This window comes from Pristis pectinata, chromosome 7 (assembly GCF_009764475.1).
Source record: "Pristis pectinata isolate sPriPec2 chromosome 7, sPriPec2.1.pri, whole genome shotgun sequence".
Lineage (NCBI taxonomy): Eukaryota > Metazoa > Chordata > Chondrichthyes > Rhinopristiformes > Pristidae > Pristis > Pristis pectinata.
Window position 1 is genome coordinate 71,482,959 of NC_067411.1, and position 24,410 is coordinate 71,507,368.

General features: G+C 39.1%; 1 protein-coding gene across 3 annotated transcripts in view; it reads left to right on the forward strand.

Annotated features, from left to right (window-relative positions):
* The window catches only part of LOC127572607 (dual specificity protein phosphatase CDC14C-like), an 83,985-nt gene that overhangs the window by 52,327 nt on the left and 7,248 nt on the right, over positions 1 to 24,410 (forward strand). For 2 of the 3 annotated variants that reach the window (XM_052020050.1, XM_052020051.1), the window contains one exon: positions 24,120 to 24,167. In XM_052020050.1, the coding sequence (XP_051876010.1) occupies positions 24,120 to 24,167 (48 nt within the window). Of the gene's footprint in view, positions 1 to 15,960; positions 16,102 to 24,119; positions 24,168 to 24,410 lie in introns of all 3 variants that reach the window. The other variant, XR_007956645.1, reaches the window with a different exon arrangement.

The following is a 24,410-nucleotide window of genomic DNA, read 5'->3' on the forward strand; positions in this document are numbered from 1 at the left end:
GCACTATGCTCCACATCAGTCACTGCTGTGGTCTCCAGATGAATGCCAGCTTGGCTGAGCAGTTCTTGTGGTGGGATCCCACTGTTGAGAACTGCATTGGAGCTTGCCCAGAAGAGTTTCATGTGGTCCCTTGAGAAACAAACAGATGCAAATTTTCATCCCAATAGTCTGGGCTGAGGGAACCCAATCTGAGGTGGGAGAACGTGAACTAACCCACTGTAACACCTAGATGTGGTTGTTGCAGTGAAGTTCTAAACGTTTAACAAGAAAAGCTGAGTACTAAATGGTCAACCCTTTACCTTGTGCCCTTTATTTCTAGACTCTCTGGTCAGAGGAAACAGCCACTGATTATGTAGTCCAGAGCATTGTTGCCCCCAGACAGAATCTTTTATTGTTCAATAAGATTACCTCTTCATTCTCCTAAATACCAATAAATATACACTGCACCACCTTGGGGTAAATATATTTGTCCTTGCTACATGGAGATAAAAGCTGGTTTCTATTACTTCAGTTGTGGGCTTTATTAAAATCCTAAACAATTATTTACTCTCGTACTCCAATCTCTTTTAGAATAATGACTAATGCACCATTTGCATTTGTAAGCACTTCCTGTGTCAGAATGCTGAGATTTGGTGTACTAGTAAACCCAAATCTGACCAAACAGCAACATTAACTTGTCTTTCTCTACGGACAAAAAAAATCTGTTCTTTTCACTATCTCTGCACCCAGAACCCAGAGACGTAGGCTACCTGGATCAGAGGTTCATTAATTTCTTGGCATTTACTCTTCAATACTGTCAATTACTTTAAGATCCTCATGCACATTTAACCATTGGTTTTCCACTATTTCTGGTGTGTTTGAATCATCTGCCATGAAGACAGATACAAGATATTTGTTAAATAACTGTCTTTTCTTTTTATCCCATTCTTCTAATTTCTTTCTCTCCAAGTTCCTTGTTTATTTGCATTATTCTTTCTTCCTCCAAGTTCCTTGTTTACTTCATACTCTTTTGATACTTGTAGAAGCATGTTTTCGATCTTTTTATATTTCTTGCTTTGCTTGTTTTCATGAATGTTCATCTGTGCATGAATTAAAAAGATATGCCGACCATGGCTCAAATTTCGAATCATCTTGATTACTTTGTTCAATAGATTATTTTGGCTTAACTTGGAGCCAATTTAGAGGACAGATGGAATTGAAGTATGTTACTAAACTAACATTATCAACCTGATGATTGGATGATGTATTTGGGGCCTGCATTTGAAATGTTGATTTTGGTGAAAGCATTCCTTAACCCACCAAAGTGAAAATATTTTTTGGGATGAGAGATGAAATGGATGAAATAAGTCCTTCTGATGCTACTGGTATATATTTAGCATTGCTTTTGTGAGCATACCAGCTAAACTGTGTTCAATCACGAGATTACATGGAAGTTTTTCAAAAAAAAAATTTTGGGTGTTGTGAGGAAGGTCATTTGCATGCACTACTCCATTGTTGATTTGTCTTCAATACAATTGTCCCAATTTCAACCCTTTGTTTAGTAATTCAACTGAGTTCAGCCTTAGTGGCAAAGATTACAGTTTCCTTGACCAGATGGAAGAAAATGCACCATGATTTTGTGCCTAAGCCCTAGCTAGTGTTTTTTTCCAAAAATTCATAAGAATAGTAGGATGATAATGCCTTATAGTTGGATAGATTTCTCATAAGTCAAAGAATATCATTTGGAAAAAAAAAGTCACTGGAAGGTATTTGCATTTCATGTAACTGTACCCCAGGGTGAGTTAATGTCCTTCAGAAAGGAATTTAAATATGAAGGAGAGGAACATGTACTTTTTTCAATTTAGGAGTGTATGTTTTTGTTGTTATTCAATATTACAGAACATCCGGGAGAGATAATAAAGACTTAATCACCTATGTGGTTATTGAGCAACTTAATTGCCTGGACTCCTGAGTTTAATTGAAGCAGATCTTGAAGTATGCTAATGCTTAATTATATCTACAGGATTTTATAAGTAAGAATTAAAATTATTTAATATATCAAACTATTCCAAATTATATATTGTTGGGTGGGGGGAAAATGGGAAGTTGCAAAACTTTAAAATGAATCTGCAAAAATACTTTAATCAGATTAAATGGCATGGAAGTCTGTTCATGTAGTTATTGTATAAATGATTTGGATACAACAGTACCAATAGCCTGCACTTTTTGTTTTAATCCTTCCACAGAATATGGATATTGCTGACAAGATCAGCATTTACTGTCAATCATTAATTGTTCTTGAAAATGGTAGAGATCTTCCTTCCTCGACTCCCAACAGTGCAGTTAGATGTGAAGTTTCTGGCTTTTGACCCAGCAATGATGAAGAATCAGTGGTTATATTTCCAAGGCAGAATGATGTGTGAATTGAACCAGGGCTTGGAGATGGTGGTCTTCTGCACTCTTTGTCCTCATGCATGTAGAAGTTGTGGGTTTGGGAAGTGCTGTTGAGGAAACCTTAATTGCTGTAGTGCATTTTGTGGTAGTAGTGTGCTGGTGATGGCGGAAGTAAATATTTAAGGTGCTGGATGAGATCCCAAACAAGTAGATAATTTTTCTGAAGGCTGTCAAGCTTCATAGGTGATGTTGGAATTGTTGGCATCCAGACAAGTAGGGAATATTTCCTCACATGCCTGACCCTGCCTGCAGTTAGAGCTAGATAGCCATTGAAAGAGCAGGACTCAAAGGTTATAATCTCTGGATTACTTCTGGTGCCACAGATGAGTGAGTATCGGAATAGAAGGATAGGTCAGATGAATGTTTGGCTGAAGGGATGGTGCAGGAGGATGGGTTTTGGGTTCCTGAATCATTGGGACTATTTCCAGGGAAGGTAGGACAAGCAGGACAAATTGCATTTTAACCAGAGTGAAACCAACGTCCTTGCTGGGATGTTTGCTGGTGCTGTTGAGGAAGGTTTAAACTGAGATGGCAAGGGGAAGGGCATTCAGAGTAGTTGTTCAGATGGAAAGATATAATCACCTAGAGGAGAAATAGCAAGTCCGATTGGCAGAAAACAGAGTAAGTGCACATCAAAGGGATTCAAAGCTAAATTGAATCTATTTTAATGCAGGGAATATCACTACTAAATTAGATGAACAATGCTTTAATTAACATAAGGGTGCATCACTGAGAGATGGTTGAAGGACGGGCAGGCCTGGCAACTCCAGGGTATAGGATTTTCAGGCAAGACAGAGGGTGGAGTACAAGGGGAGCAGGTACACAGTTAGTCAAAATTGCATTACTTGCGTATTGAGGTAGGATATCCTAGAAGGCTCCTCAAACGAGGCCCTATTGGTAGAGATTAGAAACAAAAAGGGTGTTGTCACTTTGTCGGTGGTGGATTACAAACCTCCCAACAGGAGCTAAAGGAACAGATACGAAGGCCTATATCGGGGAGATGCAATAATAGGGTTATCATATGGGGGGAATTTCAGTTTGCCAAATGTTGATTGGGATTGTCTGAGCGTTAAAGGCTCAGAGGGAGTGGAAATTTTGAGGTGTGTTCAGGAGAACTTTTTGACACAGTATATTGATAGACCAATGAGGGAAGGAGCATTACTGGACCTCGTCTTGGAGAATGTAGCTGCTCAAGTGGACGGAGTGTCAGGAGGTGAATATTTTATAGATAGTGACTATAACACCATAGATTTTAAAGTGGTTATGGAAAAGTATAGGGACAGGCCAGTATTAAAGGTCTTAAATTTGAGTAAGGCCAACTTGAATAAGAGGACTTTTTATAGCAGGGGAAGGAATGTGTAACATTATCTTCCCAGGGCCCCAAGAGTAATTCACAAATTCTTATCAAAACACTAGTAAATTGGTAACTTGGTTTATTATTGTCACATGTAGTGAGGTACAGTGCAAAACTTGCTTTGCATACTGTTCATACAGATCAATTCATTACACCATGCATTGAGGTGGTACAAAGTAAAACAATAACAATGCAGAATAAAGTGTTACAGTTACAGAGAGCAGTGCAGGCAGACAATAAGGTGCAAGGTCATAACAAGGTAGACTGTGAGGTCAAGAGTCCACCTTATCGTACTAGGGAATCATTCAGTAGTCTTAGAACAGTAGGATAGAAGCTGTCCTTGAGCCTGGTGGATCGTGCTTCAAGGCTTTTGTATCTTCTGCCCAGTGGGAGAGGGAAGAAGAGAGAATGTCCGGGGTTGGTGGGGTCTTTGATTATGTCGGCTGCTTTAATGGGGCAGTGAGAAGTGCAGACATTTCCACGGAGGGGAGGCTGGTTTCCGTGATGTGCTGAGCTGTTTCCACAACTCTCTGCAGTTACTTGCAGTCACAAGCAGAGTAGTTGCCATTCCAAGCCGTGATGCATCTGGGTGGGATGCTTTCTATGGTGCATCGATTTTAAAAAAAAAATTGGTCAGGGTCAATGGGGACATGTACTCTGACTCATTGTTATTTGAGATACAGCCCACTATTGTGGTATCATCTGCAGACTTGTAGATGGAGTTAGAGCAGAACCTGGCCACGCACTCGTGAGTGTATAGGGAGTAGATTAGGGGGCTGAGGACGTAGGCTTGTGGGGCACCAGTGCTGAGAATGATCATGGTGGAGGTGTTGCTGCTTATCCTTGCTGATTGTGGTCTGATGATCAGGAAGTCAAGGATCCAGTTGCAAAGGGAGGTGTTGAGTCCCAGGTGTCAGAGAAAAGGCAAGAACTCAAGGCCAACATGTTCCTGTAAGGGTAAAAGCCAGGGGTAACAAGTATAGGGAACCATGGATTTCAAGGGACATTGAGGGTTGGGTAAAGAGAAAAAAGGAAGCAATGTGACAGGTGTAGGGAACTAGTAATGGGGGAGACCTGCCAGGAGCACAAAACATGTAGGGAGGTGCTTGAAAGGGAGATTAGGAAAACTAAGAGGGATCACAGAAAATCACCAGCAGACAGGATTAAGGTAAATCCAGAGGTGTTCTATAAGTATGTTAAGGGCAAAAGAATAACCAGGGAAAAAGTGGGCCCATTGGGGACAACTGGCAATCTATGTGTGAAAACAGAAGGTATAGGTGGGGTCCTAAATGAATACTTTCCATTTTTATGTCTCAGAGGTATTTTCAATTTGTATTGATTTGGATCATGTGCCTTGTAGTAAAATTTAAAGCTGTGTATAGTTTAAAAAAAAATCCCCTATTTGAACAATGTTCTCAAATTTCAGTAATACTTGAATTTAAACCAGTTTATATTTAGTTATGTAACAAACAAAAAGTATTTTTATAACCTCAACATTTTTCACAAATATCCCATAGTACTTCATGGATAAAACACATTTAAGATGCAGTTGTGGATGCAAGATTTGAAATTTACATGTATTTATTTGGTCAAATCACAAACAAGAGTACTTTCATTGAAAATCATTTATTTCAGGAAAATTATTCTTGCAAAGACTTTATACCAAAAATGCATCATTGCCTTCCCTTCTGTTGTAAAGCCTTGTTCTGAGTTGTTCCTGGGACTCTTAATTTTGCATATGTACATGTAAGGCCAACTCCTCCTCTTAAAATCATCTAAATCAACTTTTTGCAGAATCTTCCCTACGCAGTCTGTAATCTCCACTGGTCTTGTCTGACTGAATTCTGGCACAATTAATACTGGTGTAATGCAACAAAAGGGAGCTTTAGCTTCTGATTGATGCCTGATTCAGTTTCCAAGATGTATTGTTGTTAACATCAAGAGAGATGTGTAATTTGTGATCAGACATCAGGCTAAGATCTTTGGCTTTGTATCAGAAGAGATGAAACAATTGATTATCATTATGTTGAAGATTGATTCCATCAAACAGAAATAACGCTGTTTCCAGATGTGGAAAATAAAACCTTCTCTGCTGAGCCATGGTTCATGTTGGTGGGGAGGGGGTGGCAGGCATCAGAATTCTGGGTCACCCGTACATTCACCAATAAGACCACATCTACAGGAGCCTACATCTAAGAGTAAAAGATTACCATTTAATGACAGTACAGCTGTAAACCTCAAAGCATATTTTTGACAAATTTTGTAATGTGAATCCACAGGTGAGAATTTGCAGATGACGCATTTGTTTTGGATTTTGAAATGACCAAGTAGTAAGCTATTAAGAATGTGATCATTTCCAGAGAGAAGAATCTTCTCTGTTTTATCTTCTGAAGAATCTAAGCTTTGAATCAATTAACAGTGGTAACTCTTGTGCAACACACACAAAATGCTGGAGAAACTCAGCAGGTCAGGCAGCATCTATGGAGGGAATGATCTGCTGAGTTCCTCTAGCATTTTGTGTGTGTTGCTCCAGATCCCAGCATCTCCAGAAGCTCTTGTCTCCGTAGTGGTAATTCTCATGGCTTGTTATTGTTGGGGAGGGTTCAATCTCACCATATATTCATTAGATCATTGGGATTTTGTACGTGCTAGATATGTATATACAAAGAAATTAGATTGCTTGGTGCTGGCTTATTTAGCACTAAATACTTGAAAGTCAATGTGACCCAGAGTAACTTAGCTTTGCAACTATTTATGGTTAAAAACTAACAATTGTGAAATGTGACTCTGCTCTGTCATTATTCACCCTTAGAAACTTAATGTGATTTGTGCATAGGGGTGCATGGAATGATATAATACTCTATGCAGTACTACTTTTGGAGTTTTGCAGGGAAACTTGGGGGGGGGGGGGGTAGTACCTTTTTGTTTTCAAGGGGACACAAGTCGTTGAGCACTCCCATGACAACAAGTGTGTAGAATAGCAAGGCTTGAAGATTAAGTGAAAAACTTAACCAAAGAATAAAAAAAACCCTTGGCCTACACTCAAACAATCCCCTGAATCTGCAATTTGTTTTTCTTCCCTGCCATCTTTAATGTTGCTCTCCCCACATCTGACCATACTGATCTCTTTATCACTGGCCACTGCCCTTAACATGAGCAATGACCCTTACCTCACAATCTACCTTGTTATGACCTTGCACCTTATTGTCTACCTTCAAAGCACTTCCTTGTAGCTGTGACTCTTTACTCTGTATTCTCTTATTGATTTTACCCTGTACTATCTCAATGCACTGTGTAATGAATTGATCTGTACAAACGGTATGCAAGACAAGTTTTTCACTGTACCCTGGTACAAGTGACAATAATATACCAATACCAATCATTTCCTCTCAACCCTATCCTATAAGCAGTCTCCAGTCCCTTCCCAACCACAAGTAGCATCACTTTCCTGGGCATTTCCCTCCCCCATTGCCCCCTTACTCCAGATTCAAAATGGTAAGTTCCTGATCCAAGATTGCCCATCCTCAACTCCCCAGATGAGCCTGTGGCTCATTTCTCCAGATGTTCGACAATTCTCAATGTCTTTCTGATTCATGAGAAACACTTGTAATCTAAAGCTTTGCATTTCTCATGTTACTACTATTTGGGTTTTCATTTAGTATTTGACTTAAGGTTTCTGTAACTTGGGTTATTCTGCTTTGTAATTGCTTCTTTCACAGTTTGATAGTTTTGTATACAGTTTGTGTATCTTGCCAACATTTGTGTAATTCTTTAGTCACAAGATGTCATGACAAAAAGATTTATCTACTCTCACTTCTTGGTAGTACACGAGTGTACTTGGCAACCCAGGCAGTTGTTTGCTACACTTAGAAAGGAGAACCTGGACAATACCAAACAATAATCAGGTAATAATCTGCCGAGTACTTTTCTTGACAGTGTGAAACCACAGGAGAGATTAGAGATTAGGTTGTGCCCTTGCATTAAATTTGTGCCGAGCCTTGGTTACACTTTTAGTGCACTGCGCTGTGCATGATTCTGATCTTCATCCTGGAGAAAGGATAGGGGCAAAAATAAAATTTACAAGGCTGGTACCAGAACACCGATAGCCATTAGTAAAGACCCATATAGGTTGGAAGTTTCTATTTCTTGGAAATGCAAGGCTGAGGAATGGCTTGATTTTTGTATTCAAAATCATGAAGGGAGTTGCTAGAAGCAATGGTTCTAACTGTGGAGACTTAAAGAAAACTAGGGTTCATAAGTACAAGGTAATCATGTCCAGTAAGATTACAGAAGACTCTTCTTTACAAAGAACAAGCTCCAGACGACATTACAGCTTCAGTCTAAACAAGGACCAATTAGCTGAATTCCAGAGGTGAAGTAAGAGTGATTGCCCTTGATGTAAGTGTGCATTGAGAGCCCTGATAAAACTGAAGTCGATGGGTATCAAAGGAAAACCATCACAAGCACTAAGAAAGTTGACTGAGGTTGTTGGGATCAGTCATTATTGCCCCAAAACTTCCCTCGGGGCAGTTTCCTGGGCACAATCACCTTCAACTGCTTCGTCAATGATTTTCCTTCATCGCAGGATGAGCAGTGGAGGTATATGCTCGTGACTGCATAATGTTCAGTTCTATTTGCAACTCCTCGGCAAATGAAGCAGCCCACACCTCCGTGCAGCTAGACCCAGACAACATTCAGATGTGGGCTGATGATGGCAATTAATATTCTGTCTATTAACAAGAGAGTCTCATTACTGCTTCATGATGTTCAATAGCATTACTATCTCTGTGCCTTCCCACCATCAATACCTTGGGGGGGAGGGGGTCACCATTGACTAGAAACTCAAGCAGACCAGTAGAAATCGGCTACAAGAGCAAGTTGGAGACTGGGTATAATATAGGGGGTGATTCATTTGTTGAAACCCTAAATCTATTCCATAAGCTACAATGTGCATGTCACAAGAATGCTGGAATATTCTTCATTTTCCTGGATAAGTGCAGCTCCAAGAACACTCAGAATTTAACACCAATAAAGCAGACCATTTGATTGGCATCCTGAACGGTAATTTTCTCCGCACAGTGGCAGCTCTGTGTATCATCTAGAAATGCTCACTTAGGCCACTCTGACTACACCTTTCAAACGCATGACCCTATCACCAAGGAGAAAAGGGGTTTCGGGTGCTTCGCCACCACCTTAGTGTTAGTGGTGGATAATAAATGCTGGCCTTGCCATTGACGTTCAAACCCCAAAAATGATTAAATTTTAAACAAAGTAGGACAAGCTCCACATCATCAACATGGAACATGTTGTGGGACATTACGATTTCAGTCAGGAGCGAGCTGGAATTGGGAAGAATGCAGGGGATGCCTTCAGCATACCAAATAATCTGTCGCACTCATCAGTTACAGCAGTAACATTCATACAACAGCAATATTAGGAATTGTCTGCTTGTCTTTGTGTTTGTGCACTTTCTATCTCATGCCTTCCAGTAAGCACATTGAGAATTCATGGCGGAGATGCAAAAAGACTTTTGCAAATGATGCCTAACTAGACAAATAGATCAAATCGAACACTATGAATGATATATTTTTGAGGTGATATTGGGGCACCAGGGTGTATCCCTTATCATTGCCATTTGCACAATATACAAAATCATTACTTTCCAGTAGCAGCAATGCTATTTAGCTATTTCTGGATCATATGCTTGGCTCTTTAATTTCTCAATTAAATAGATCATACAGATTAAAAAAAATCAAAATACCTCATTGCAAAAATGGACAAGTTTTTATAGTGCTTTTTTGTTTCTAAATATATCCATCCCACAGGAAATTATTGCAAAGTATTACCTCTCCTAACCCTCCAAATGTCCCCGTCTAAGTCCACGCACCATTATTGTTTGTCTCAAAGATAAATACAGTGGCATGCAAAAGTTTGGGCACCCCGGTCAAAATTTCTGTTACTGTGAATAGCTAAGCGAGTAAAAGATGACCTGATTTCCAAAAGGCATAAAGTTAAAGATGACACATTTCTTTAATATCTTAAGCAAGATTACTTTTTTATTTCCATCTTTTACAGTTTCAAAATAACAAAAAAGGAAAAGGGCCCGAAGCAAAAGTTTGGGCACCCTGCATGGTCAGTACTTAGTAACACCCCCTTTGGCAAGTATCACAGCTTGTAAACACTTTCTGTAGCCTTTCAATTCTTGTTTGGGGGATTTTTGCTGATTCTTCCTTGCAAAAGGCTTCTAGTTGTGTGAGATTCATGGGCCGTCTTGCGTGCACTGCTCTTTTGAGGTCTATCCACAGATTTTCAATGATGTTTAGGTTGAGGGACTGTGAGGGCCATGGCAAAACCTTCAGCTTGTGCCTCTTGAGTTAGTCCATTGTGGATATTGAGGTGTGTTTAGGATCGTTATCCTGTTGTAGAAGCCATCCTCTTTTCATCTTCAGCTTTTTTACAGACAGTGTGATGTTTGCTTCCAGATTTTGCTGGTATTTAATTGAATCCATGCTTCCCTCTACCAGTGAAATGTTCCCCATGCCGCTGCCTGCAACACAAGCCCAAAGCATGATCGATCCATCCCTGTGCTTAACAGTTGGAGAGGTGTTCTATTCATGAAATTCTGCACCCTTTTTTCTCCAAACATACTTTTGTTCATTGCGGCCACAAAGTTCTATTTTAACTTCATCAGTCCACAGGACTTGTTTCCAAAATGCAACAGGCATGTTTAGATGCTCCTTTGCAAACATCTGACGCTGAATTTTGTAGTGAGGATGCAGGAAAGGTTTTCTTCTGATGACCCTTCCATGAAGGTCATATTTGTGTAGATGTCACTGCACAATAGATCAGTGCTCCAGAGTCTGCTAAATCTTCCTGAAGGTTTTTTGCAGTCAAACGGGGGTTTTGATTTGCCTTTCTAGCAATCCTACGAGCAGTTCTCTCAGAAAGTTTTCTTGGTCCTCCAGACTTCAACTTGACCTCCACTGTTCCTGTTAACTGCCATTCCTTAATTACATTACGAACTGAGGAAACGGCTACCTGAAAACGCTTTGCTATCTTCTTATAGCCTTCTCCTGCTTTGTGGGCATCATTTATTTTAATTTTGAGAGCGCTAGGCAGCTGCTTAGAGGAGCCCATGGCTGCTGATTGTTAGGACAAGGTTTGAGGAGTCAGGGTATTTATAAAGCTTTGAAATTTGCATCACCTGGCCTTTCCTAACAATGACTGTAACAAGCCATAACCCTGACAAGCTAGTGAAGGTCTGAGACCTTGGTAAGAGTTACGAGAGTTCAAATTTCTTGGGGTGCCCAAACTTTTGCATAATGCTCCTTTCCTTTATTCCCTCTAAAATTGTACAAGACAAAAATAATACACTAATCTTGCATAAAATGTTGAAAAGAATGTTTCATCTTTAACTTTATGACTTTTGGGGATCAGTTCATCTTCTATTCACTTAACTATTCACAGTAACAGAAATTTTGACTGGGGTGCCCATACTTTTGCATGCCACTGTATGTGTTTTAACTTCTGTCTTGATTGTTCCAGTCACATTCTCTATGAAATGTATGTCAGTGCCTCGTTGCCTTTAAACAGTTATCCCCTTTTTTTTTCTCTCTTTTTTATCTATCTAAATTGTTTCGTCATCTGCTGTTCTCAAATAACTGTGCATGTCTGAGGCCTGTTCTTCTTTGCAAATCTCTATGTGTTTCCACTGGCTTGTTGACTTCATCGCAGCTAATGGTATTTGCACACATACACTGGGGATACCCCAGTATTGTGCCATGAGTGTCATCTAATCCAATGCAGCCTTTTACTTTTAGGTGATCTTCAAAGGAACAAGGAGTCTGGAGAGATCTCCATGTTCAGGCAGTGTTCAGGCTATCACAGCTTTTCCCTTAAAATGTTCAAAGACAAGTACACAAAGTTCTCCCATGGAAAGTAATTAATTAACTCGCACAGCTTTCTTGACTGCACTTCCTACCACTCTGCCTTCAATAAAGGTGCCATTCCATTTACCCATTCTATTTACACTATTGTTGAGAATTTCCACAGAGGAAATTCTTCCTTCTTCCTAAACTATGGCTCGTCCTCTACCACAGTTGACAGAGCCCTTGACGGCATCTCATCTATTTCCCATACCTCTGGTCTTACTTCCTGTCTTGGACTGAATGTAGAACAATACAGCACAATACAGGCCCTTCGGCCCACAATGTTGTGCCGACCTTTAAAACTCGCCTAAGACTATCTAGTCCCTTCCTCCCACATATCCCTCCATTTTAAATTCCTCCATATGCTTATCTAGTAATCTCTTGAATTTGACCAATGTACCTGCCTCCACCACCACCCCAGGCAGCACATTCCATGCCCCAACCACTCTCTGGATTTAAAAAAAACCTTCTTCTGATATCTCCCTTGAACTTCCCACCCATTACTTTAAAGCCATGCCCTCTTGTATTGAGCATTGGTGCCCTGGGATAGAGGCACTGGCTGTCCACTCTATCTATTCCTCTTAATATTTTGTACCCCTCTATCATGTCTCCTCTCCTCTCATCTTTCTTCTCTCCAAAGAGTAAAGCCCTAGCTCCCTTAGTCTCTCTCCTCATAATACATACTCTCTAAACCAGGCAGCATCCTGGTGAGATTCCTATGCACCCTTTCCAATGCTTCCACATCCTTCCTATAATGAGGCGACCAGAACTGGACACAGTACTCTAAGTGTGGTCTAACCAGAGTTTTGTAGAGCTGCATCATTACCTCATGGCTCTTAAACTCAATCCCTCGAGTTATTGAAAGCTAACATCCCATAAGCTTTCTTAACTACCCTATCCACCTGTGAGGCAACTTTCAGGATAAAGCAAGGATAAAGTTCCCTTGGACCTCATTTTCCACCCCATCAACTCTGCATTCATCAGATCATACTTCACAATTTCTGCCAATTCCAATAAGATTCTACTACCAGACACACCTTCCCCTCTCCTCCCTTCTTAGCATTTGGAAGGTATCTTTTCCTTTGCAGCTCCCTGGTCCGCTCTTCCATTCTTGACAATCATTCCCATTTGGCACTTTCCCATGCAACCGCAGGAGATGTAACACCTGTCCTTTGTCCTCTTCCCTTGCCATGATCCAGCGATCCAAAACCATCCTTTCAGGTGAAGGATGGTTGCATGTCTACCAATCCATTGCGTTGCGTTTGGTGTTCAACATCTGGTCTCCTCTGCACTGAAGAAACCAAATATCGTTTGAGTGATCACTTTGCAGTGCACCTGAGAGCAGTCTGCAGGGACTATCGTGAGCTTCCTGTGGCTTGCCTCTTTTTAATTCCCTATGTCATTTTCATCTGTGTGTGACCTCCTGCACTGGCCCAATGCAAATTTAAGGAACAGCACCTCATCTTCTGTTTAAGCATGTTGCAGTCTTCTAGACTCTGATATTGAACTTGACCATCTCTGGTAACTCACTTCCTCTTGTGTGCATCAGAATTGGCCATTTCTTCTGTAAGTCATCTATCTGTGTTAAAGGCTCAGTTTTTCTCTCTCTTTTAGGTCTGATAGCCCTGTATTTTGTTTGTATTCTTGCTCTCTATCTGCCCCCATTAACCCATCAACCAGATGACCTGTATAATTTATCCCCCTGTATCCCTATTCCAGATATTTATTCCCTTTGTCCCATCTATCCCTCCTTCCACCTTCTCTGCAACTTAAAAGTAGCTTGTATTTTTCTTTCCCAGTTCTGACACAAGGGATCTTTGACCCAAAGTATTAATACTCTTTCTCTTTCCACAGACGCTGCCTGACCTGCTGTGTTTTCAGCACTTTGTTTTCATTTCAGATTTCTAGCATCTACATTTTTTTATTAACCATTTTTAACCTTTCCGAACAAACCTCAAAACTGAACAAATAAATTATACCAAGTAATTTAATAGTTTTCAAAAATAATTTTGGAAACTAAGCATTTGCTGGAGTAACTTCTCTATTTGTGATTTAAGAACATTTGATTGAAGTTACCACTTCAATCTTATTCAGGAATTATGGAAAACCTTCATGGTCCAATACATTATTTACATCGCGCCTTTAAAATATTAAGTTACTAGCATAGTTGTCGATGATTATTTAAATTTCAGAAAAGCCCGATATATTGTGCCTTTGTCCATTTTCTATAAACAAACTATATGTTTGCACTGACAGATTTTATGTAAGTTCAGTTTTATTTCCCCAATCAAAATATTATTCTTTGAATTGCTATCTATCTATCTTATCTATCTAAATTGTCTCACCATGTGCTGTTTTCAAATAACTGTGCCTGTCTGAGACCTGTTCTTCTGTGTAAATTCCCATGTGTTTCCACAGGCTTGTTGGCTTCCTTGCAGACAATGGGATTTGCACACGTACAGTGCTATCCCAGTAATCCCAGAAAGTACTTTTTAGTTGCAATCAAAATTTGACCATTCTCAAGACTTCCAGTAAAATTTTCATCATGTATTTATCTATTTTGACTCCATTTTAGAGCCCACAGGTTTAATTTTTCTTTGTAAGAAAAATATATTCAGTTAAAATTAAACAAATTGAGCTAAAGAGCTATTTGTGAAAATAGTACAACTTCCCTGTAGGCTTATCTCCATTGGCAGCACTTTAACCCAAGCAGTGTGAGTAGAATTAATTTAACTGGCTCCGCCACTTCACTCTGAGCTCCAGTGATCCAGGTTAAATCTGGGTCATGTGTCTGTGTGGAGTTTGCACATATTCCCTGTGACCACATGGGTTTTCCCCAAGGGCTCTGATGTGCCTCACATCCCAAAGATGTGTGGGATGGTAGCTTAATTGGCCACTGTAAATTATTCCTAATGTAGGTAAGAGATAGAATCTGGAGGGAGTTGATTGGATTGAGAGGAGAAGGGGTTCAGGGAAATTAGTGGGAAATGGGATTGTTCTGAGAGCCAGCATAGACTCAATGAGCTGAAATGGCCTCGTTCATAAGGAAATATCGAATTACTCTGCTTTTGACTTCTAAAGCTCACACAACGTTTATCTTAAAGATCCAAAATTGAATAGAATATTTAAAGCTATAAATATCATTCTTAACCTAAGTATAGAAGACTTCCTCATTAAGGAAGACTGTATCTGAGTGGAACCATTTTATTGCTGCAACTACTATCAATTATTTTGTATGCCCAAGTTTACTACAATCTTTCATGCTATTGTGAACCTTTCCTTTCCTCTACCTTGTTCCACCTTTTGTACGAGGGCAATATCAGGCCATGTGCCCTGACTTAGCACTGTTGAAATAGTTGCTCTTTACACTGTATTCTGTAGCCATTAGAGCAGCTGGAGGATTTCCTTCCTCTCCTCCTATCTACCCACTGTGTAATTCCTACCTGGATGCTTATTCTCAGGATGTCTTGATAGGTCCTGTTTAGACCCTCTTTTAACACTTTCAGGAATATAGCATCAGCCCTACTGTGAATACTGTGGAGCCCTGAAAATTCCTCACATGCCCTGTACTTTTGTTCTGTGTACTCAGTTGCACCTTCCTGGGTAAAGCTCATTAGGACTCGCCAGCTACCTTGCCCTCTTTTAGCTGGCCCAAGACAGCTGCCTCAAGGGGGTCAGTATTTTTGATCATTAGTTTGTCCAGCAGCTTATGCCCAGGCCCTATTCGGGATCTTAGTTGGGCAACTTGCACATGTATCATGCAAATGTTTTACTTTTCATGTGTATTTTATTATTTTTGTTGTTCTGTTTTCTGTGCCAGTGTAGGAAGGGTTCACCTTAAAGCTTAATTTCCCCCAGCCTAGGAACTAAGGGAGCAACCCAAACTAACCTCTTACGAACAGCAGATTGGAAGGTTACTTACAAGACTTGCACCACAAATCTTGTGTTTTATTACGAACTTAGCTCAATGATGAGAGGAAGTTATTTAGCTTGTCCCTACACGAGCCCTGGAAAACTGGTCCCCACTTTGTACATGGAATTTAGATTGTCAAATAACAGCGTTCCAGATTATCAAATGTTCTGTACACTCTCCTATAGAAATTACTTTCCACATTCTGCATGGCACTTGCTTACATTTTTGTTTCAGAAATAATAGCTTTACTGCAGTTACTTTGCCTGTGGCATTTTAGCTTAAATTTTCTGCTCTTCCATTTGCATTTTTATTCATCTTTTTTCCCCTTCTAGATGGCTCCTAGCTATGCTGGTATCTACAGTGTGTAGCATTGTCATCTGGTGGATGGTTTGTGCCTACCCTTCTCCCATCCTGCTAATCTGTCTAGATGGGTTAGGAAACTAGTAACCTTCAGGACGCAGGCAGGTAGCACTGTAAGTGTGCCACTTCCATTTCTTTTTTTTAAAAACAAAAAGAATAATCACTGGACAATGCATTGCATTTTCCAAATTTCTTCCACTGCATGCTAAAATCTATCACCACTATTTCTTAAATTCTGTGAAAGTGTAATTTGCTTTGTTATGTTTTATAGCTACTAGAACCTACATTCACTTTAATTCAAATTATCCTCACTGGTTAACTAAATTACATCTCTGCCTTGTGGTTTTTTAAGTAACGTTTGTGTGCATGTATATGTATTTAGTATCCTCTACTATCATTAACTTAATTCCATCAGTTACTGTATAATTTTTTTTCTTAGCAAATCTTCCATTGTAATGGTTGACTTACTGCGCTAACTCATTCTTTAATTGCATGTTGAAACTGGAGCACAGTAATTGCACAAAGTTTCAAAGCAGTGGTCATTTATGGCCAGTGAAACCAATTGCTTTAATTAGCTACTATACTAGAGGTTTTTTGGTGTGCAAGTTTAACCCAGATAATAAAAATAGTATATGAAATTAATCACTGTCTGCATGCCGTATGGCAACTGCTGCTTGCTGCTCATGACAGGAAGATTTGATTCACAAAGCTTGTTTTTGTATTAGTCTGCTTTATTACTGTTCTCTTTTAGGTTTTATAATTGGAATGTGGCACCTTACCAGGAAAAGAAATAGGTACCTCAACCAAAAACAAATGGTTGGTGTGGCTCTTTTTTTTAGAAAAGGAAGCGTTGTTTCTAGGGACTACAATTTTTAAAAGCAGAAATGTGGAAACAAATTGTCATTATAATCTAGGAGTCTTGGCTATTATGTAGGTAAATCCAACCAGAGAATGTGTTAACTGAAATTACAACAGTGCTACTCCTTATGGTAGAATTATAAATTTTTGCCGATAAAATAGTAAATAATATGTACAAAAGTAATTTCTGAAGTCTTCCAACAAAATATTTGTGGTGTCATTCAACATTTTTACCTGTCACAGGGATGAATTGCAATGTTTTAGGGGTGCATCACATGCAGTAAAACTTGCATTTTGGATACAAAATTGAGCTGCTCACTCCTGCTGCCACATTACACACCTTTGGGTAGGACAGACTCCATAGATGGTGCATGGATGATATCGGTTCTCGTGCAGTGATCATTTTGTAATTCTCCTTTACTGAAATTGTATCACTTTTAGTAAAATGCTGGAGATGCTCAGCAGGTTAATTAGTGTCTGTGGAGAAAGAACAGAGTTGATATCTCAGGCGACCTTTCATCGGAAAGGTCACCGCTCTGATGAAGGGTCACTGATCCGAAATACTAATTTCATTTCTGTTTCTATCGCCGCTGCTTGGTATCTCCAGCATTTTCTTTATTTCAGATTTCCAACATCTGCAGTATTATCCTTTTAGATTGTGTTGTGTTTATCTGTTTAAGCAACATCATGGGCCGCTAAGGATGATGCAACTGTTTGTAACGGCTGCACTATTTAAACAGGTATTAAGCATTTTTCTTTCAGTGTAGAGCTGGTTGTTCCTAAGTTTTGAAGCTGCCAAGGCCACGGGAATGGGATCCAAGCTGCAAAACTACTTTTGTTGAGCTCCTTCATTTATCCAGTTACAATCTCTTTGGGTGTTTAAATTGTGAATGAGATGTAAGATCAGTGATTGAATTCTAGGTTGCATTTTGGGTGGTTCCACTGCACCGGCAGAAGTTGGAGAGAGGCCAGACCTGCCAAAGGAAGGAGGGCAAGAAGGGCCTATGCCCACATACCTCATCACCTAAGGATGTTCAGGGAACTACAATTCTCATTAACTCGATGTATTAACAGAGTTAATCAACATTTTCAAAGGCTGTGGTGACACAGGCCTATAATCTTTTGTCAACAATCCAGTCACTCGCCTACGCCTAGACTACTTTACCTTTTAGAGTGGAGAGTCACTGCCTTCCTGAGCTGCTTAGCCTCCAGATTAATTTGGACTTCAGCATTTATGGCCTATATCCAAGTTTGCAGCTTGCTGTTGCGTTAGACACATCCCCTAAATCTTGTCAAGGAGTAGGGACTTAATTCCCTTCTGCTTGAGCAGTACCCATCAGTTGTCGTGGCCATGCCAGTCTGTAAGGATTGCAGACTGAGTGGTGGGTTGGGCTCTCTGTGACTCCACAGAGTCCAGTGGAATGCTTCAAGATAATGTAGCCCATAGCGCCCTTGACTGGTTAGGTTTCTTTCGATAGCTGGAACCCACACATGCATTAGTGTGGGATTTGGTCACACAACTCCATTATTTGCAAGGATTGTGGGGTTAGCCTAATGTGCACTGATAAGGAAAGTGATGTGCTAAATGTTTGAAAACAGTTGTAAGGACTGTATTTGGACAAGAAATGGTAGCAGGAAGAAATGACCATGGCTTCCTCATACAGTCCTGCTTTTAGCATGTCTGTTTATGAGCAGAATTTAGCTCAGTACCTTTTTTAAAACAAAATTAAGTTTGTTAAATAGTTGGGTATACCTTTGCCCACCCAACAACTGTGGTGCTGTTTGAGTTTGGGCTGAAAAGTCATTCCTTTGTCTGAATTCTAGTCTACCTTCTTTGCATTCTGTTGCACCTACTGTACAAAATGCTTCTCCAGTTGCTGTTCAAGTATTGTGTTGACAGTGATCTTCTTGCTAATCAATGTATTAAGTTTGCAATTTTGTTTTCCATGTATAACCATAGGAACTGACTTTTATCTAAAAGTACAATAATGTATAATTAAGACTCGTAGATCACTTGCCTCAGTATTCATTAGTCCTCTTCCCATTTAATCCTTGAAATATGATTCTGAGGATCTCTGCAACTTCCTCCCTCAAAAGCCTAAGATTCTTACAAGCATAATATTGCTCCACAGTGTCAACTACTTTAAAATTCAGTTTCTTTCAGATATTTTTTAGTAAATGCCAAAGTGACTAAATATCTACAACATTTTTGATAATCAGCTATAAAAAGTCATCCATCCCATTTAAAATCATTGAATTTATGCTTGACTTTTTAATCTTTTTCCTGATGCCTGTGGGGAAGCAAATATGACCTACCATTGATCAGATTTCAGCTTCCTCCAAGATTATATGCTGACTACTTTAAGGGGAAGCTTACAGCAGAAATTCAGGTTCATGGAAGATGTGGACAAAGAGTGACAAAAGCAGTAAAGAGGGTTCTCTATGAAAGAAGCATAGAATGAAATAGGGCATACATTTGCTTTTAAGATTCTGGTTCAGCTTTCCATGATGGAGGAGCAGTGAAATTTTGTTGAGGATTGAAGAGACCTGCTGGAAGTCTTGTTGCGCAGTTGAACTTCATGTTGCTAGATAGCTGAATGCTGCAGGAATGGATTCCTGAATGAAGGTTAGGGTGTAATGTCAAATTGTTGAAAGTTACTACAGATGCAAATAGAAGATTGAACATTTTAATAATGGAGTAAGTGATGGCTCAGGTGAAATGGTTTAAATAGCTTCTGTGTATTACTGAAGTTGTGAGCTAGGATTTCAATTATTTAAGATACATTTAATAGCAGGGAGATTTATTGACCAGACAACTGAATTAAGAACTGATTAACAAAATCTTTTATATGGAATGTGGTGCCGCATAGTCCTGGCAGATGGACGTCAAGGAAAGTCTGGTGTCAGGTTTCCAGAGAGCTTTGAGGTGTAGATTTGGGGATGTATAAAGGAGGCAAGCTGAATAGACAAGAGTAGTTTGAAATCAAAAGGCCTACTGAATCTGATTAGATATATGCTGAGAGAGGATGAAATGTTGGAAGGGTGGATGGAAGGAAGATGATGGAAGGGGTTTTATACTAAAGAATAGAACTGAAGAGGAAAACATGGGACAAGCACGGTACAGAGAATTGAGCAAGGATCTGCCTTGGTAACTAGTTATGATAGGTGATTATTCAAATAGACCTTCCTCAGTTTAAATTGATTTCATTCTCTTTTGTGAAAGGCATGTTAAATCAATTTGTATTTTCCCTTTTTTAACTTACAGCTGAATATTTGTTATCCTTGTATTTGTAAATGTTCCCTATTCTATATTCTCCTGTGTTTCCATCCTCAGAAAGCTTACTTCCCATTGTCCTAAAATCTTTGCTAATCTGTTAATTTTTACTTTTTGATCTTCTGTGGATCAAAAATCTTGTATCAGTCACTACTCACCTATACTCAACGCATTTCATGAATAGCTCCAGCAACACCTATATTGAAGCAGATCTATTAATATACTGTTGAAGGAGAAGTGCTTATGTGCATTTTAATTATTCTAACCTTGTAACAATTTTGTTCCCTGTCCTGATCAAGAAGAAAGCAATTAAAATCTCCCAGGATAATATTTTCATTCCTGCTCTTCCCTTTCATCTGAATGCAGACTTCCATTCCACAATTTAGAAGTATGTAATGCACCAATACTGGTGTAACAAAGTTGAGCTCAAATCATATTGACTTTGTCCCCCTTGTTTACCTTCATCAAATCTTTTTCCAGCCCTACTGTCCCATTTACTCAATATTACATCCCATTCATTTATCACCATGTGTTTGTTCCAAAATTGTGCCACTTACAGCTAAGTTAGTTAATGTTAAGCTTGGATTTTCCCCATAAAATAGCTTCCAGTTCCTTGAATTTGCCTGAACTTCTACCATTCAATTGTGTACCCCCCCCATTTATAACTAACCGACAACTTCATTCATTGACTGAAGGCTCATCTTCCTTAATCATTTTCCAAGTAAATATTATCCTCATTTCTCCCATCTCTTTTAGCAGATCCTAATTGGTTTTACTTCCATGGTCCCATTTAACTGTTTTGTCACTACAGTAACATCTTTTAGAATCAGCAAGTTCTTGTAGAGTAAGTCCAATCTGTCTTAGAATTGCTGGTGATGGTTAACGAAGTAGAATCCCTCCTTCCTGACATCATATGTTAACTTCCCTAAGTTTTCTCTAGTCACACATTGCTGGAGAGGAAATGCTAAGCTTACCACCTGTATGCTGTTACTAATCTATTAATATATTGTTAAACATGTCTTTAGCTGCATCATTGGGTCACATGCTCTGCACAATGAATTGGTCTTCTTCCCCATGGACAACCAGTTATTGAACGTTTCTCATTCTGGGATGAAAAATCAAAAACTGCAGATGTTGGAATTCTGAAATGAAAATAAATGCTAGAAGCATTCAGCTCAGCCACATATTAACACACAATATCTGGGATGATCAATCAGGGAATGAAAAAGGCCATCTAGGCTCCTCTAATACTGTTGCAGTTCTAGATTTTGCACTTTTTTCCCCCCACACTCTACTCTCTCCATCAGCACTCTTCTGAACCACGTCTTGGTTGTTGGTGCTATTGTTATTTGTCTAATGATCCAGCCCAGACTTTCCTAGAGAAAGCTACAGTACAGATTTGCTTTTTTGGGAGCACAAATTCTCTCTTTGCCCTTATTCATATTGTGTGTCATGTCAGCATTTACCTTTCATACAGCCACCAACCTTTGCTACTTTACCTACTCCTATTGTCTCATTGGTGTGACTAGCCATTGAAGTGCCTAGGTCTAAAAGTAATCTCCCATGTATGAAATTGTCTCCATATTCTTCTGGTATTCTGAGAATGTGCTCATTTAGATTTCTAATGACATGTTTGTTGGAGTGGGTAGCTACACCTTACAGGATATAGACTATCCCTTTCTTATTTAGTTTGTTTTTTTTCTTAAGAGGCTCTTCCCTTCCCCCCCCCCCCCCCCCCCCCAAACACTTCTACACCTTATTTCTTTCTTGTCAAATTACACTTTCTCTGTTACCCATTCACTTCAGAATGTGCTGTTGGTTTTGATTTATGCAAGTCTGTCAAGAATGGAGAAGAGAAAACCTTTGTATAATAATCACAAGTGGATAGAGCACTGGACCTGTCTGAGCTTTCAGTACAAGTGAAGCTTCAGTACTGTTTCAAAAGGAACTCTTGACCTTATGTAATGCCCTTTCTAGTGAAGTATATTTGAAGTGTAGTCTTTGATTCAAAGTAGTAGGAAAAGCCTTGGAAGTAGGTGGGGGGGTGGGGGTGCGGGTGAAGAGACGAAGGAAGGAACTAACAGTGTTTAGATGGTCCTGGAGTCAGAGACGTGCAGCAGATAGGGCCCTCAGAGTGCACAGAGCTTTACTCAGTAAGCGTTACTCAAAGGTTACAGACTCCCTTTCCTTTTGGAATACCACCTGTTGTAACTACAGAGAAACACAAAATTTGAGTGCAGTACCTACCAGGACACAACAGCATGGAAATTCCCATTGGGAATGTTTACATTGTATTTCTCAGAGTATACAACTTACATAAAGTTGTTATGGAGGTGCGATCAGTTGTCCTGATCAAGCACAAAGTGAAGATGCATTTTGTAACACATAATACTAATCATCAAAATTTAAATAAATCCTTAGGTATCACAAAACTTGCCCACGTCTTGCAAATTCCTCAATTAATTCCCCCCCTGCCGGAAGGCCTACCTATCTCTCCCAGCTCTGATCTGCTTATTTATGCACATGTAGCATTATGTCTCAAACGTTCTCTCTCTTCAAGTCTGTGAAATTTCTAACCTCTGTTTCAACCTTTGTTCTGTACATGCAGGTTTTGTCCATCTTGTTGGATTTCACTGTGCAACAACTTCATTTTTTTCTGAACCTTTCAACTGCTTCAGTATACCAGATGTCCACTTGTGCCTTCATATTTCCCCATTGCAGTATCATTGTATTTCCTTCCCAAACGTTTTCTTAGAACATAATTTCCATTTCAACATCAACATTCCACTCACTGAGCACAATTGTAGATCAGTTTGTATTCTGTTCCAGTCTAAAAGACTCTTTCCAAAACACCTGGAAAATTGAATAGTTTAAAGCACTACATAAATGGTGGCACAATACAAGACAAATTGGGCTGCTCATATGAGGAGAATGCATTTGACAAATAATTGGTATTATAAGCAGAACTAACTTGACTAACAGATTGGTTTGTCCTTGAGCTCTTCCATCCCTACAGGTATATGTTATTTACTTTAAAATATATAATCAAGATAGCAGTTTCTACACAAGTTTCAGGTCCCAGATCAGTGAAAATTAAGCTGTTCCAGTGGCTTCTATTGTTCATTTGTGTCAATAACAACCTGAAAGCAGAATGTTGTTGGGAGTCTACAGTTCTCAATGCAGTAATTTGTACTGGTTTGTTACTGTTCAGCTCTGAGACAGATTTATGGTGTTGAGTTGATATGTAGAACTTATTTAATCAAAACAAAAATTTTATTGAATGATAAGCTAGGCTGAAATTAGTTGTTCATTTCTTCTTGCTCTCCATAAATGTATTCTTATTTGGATAATTCTTGTGATGCAATTTGATGTAGTTCAAAGAACTTAAAGCCAGTTTTCTAGTACTTAGTTCAGACTTGTTAATTTTGTTTACTGTTCTTTTAACTTTTTTATTGCCACAAGCAATTCCCTGGTTTTAAATAATGTTGGACAACTCTACAGCTAAATTTTTTTAATGTCAACTTTAGTCTGCTGATTTCTAATTCTTGCAAATCTAGATGCACGTTATTTAATAGTGTAGGCTGTGTGCAGTGCCTCAAGGTTGGTGTTTGATAACCCATTCTTGGGTTACTAATAACCTACCGAAATTCACAATTACAAAATTGGCTTCTGAAATTGTATTTAAGGGCAGCAAACCTTTCCACTTTGTTAGGGACTATTGCATTTTGATATGATTGAATGTATGGCTGTTAAAATATACAAATGGTGATTTGTTTGCTTTTAACCTAACCTTCAAAAGATTCAAATAGTTTTACTTTATTACACTGTTTCCTTTAAAATCTTCAATATACATGCCCATTTTCAACTGCTTGCCTTATACCATTGGCACTGATTCCTTCAAGTCTGTGATTATAGGATTAGAGATTTTATCATGCTGACAAATTGTATATTAGAATCGGTCACTTGACTAATGAATTGATGTTGGGTTATCTACTTTAGATTGGAGGAGAACAAAATGCACACAAGATCATCATCGCAGGCATTCAGGTAAATGTTTATCTTTGGAATAGTTTAATTGTGACACAGTTGAGTTTTTAAATATGAATTATTGGTCCAGTGCATTTTAAAATATGATTCTGGATAGTTCATATTTGGGGTTAAATTTATACAGTCTTCATAACATGCATCAGTGAAGAATGGGACAAACTATAATCTTTGTTGACAGGCCTCTAAGTCTACCAGAGAACTATGTAATTCTGATTTGCATTTAGTCTAATTATTTATGCACAG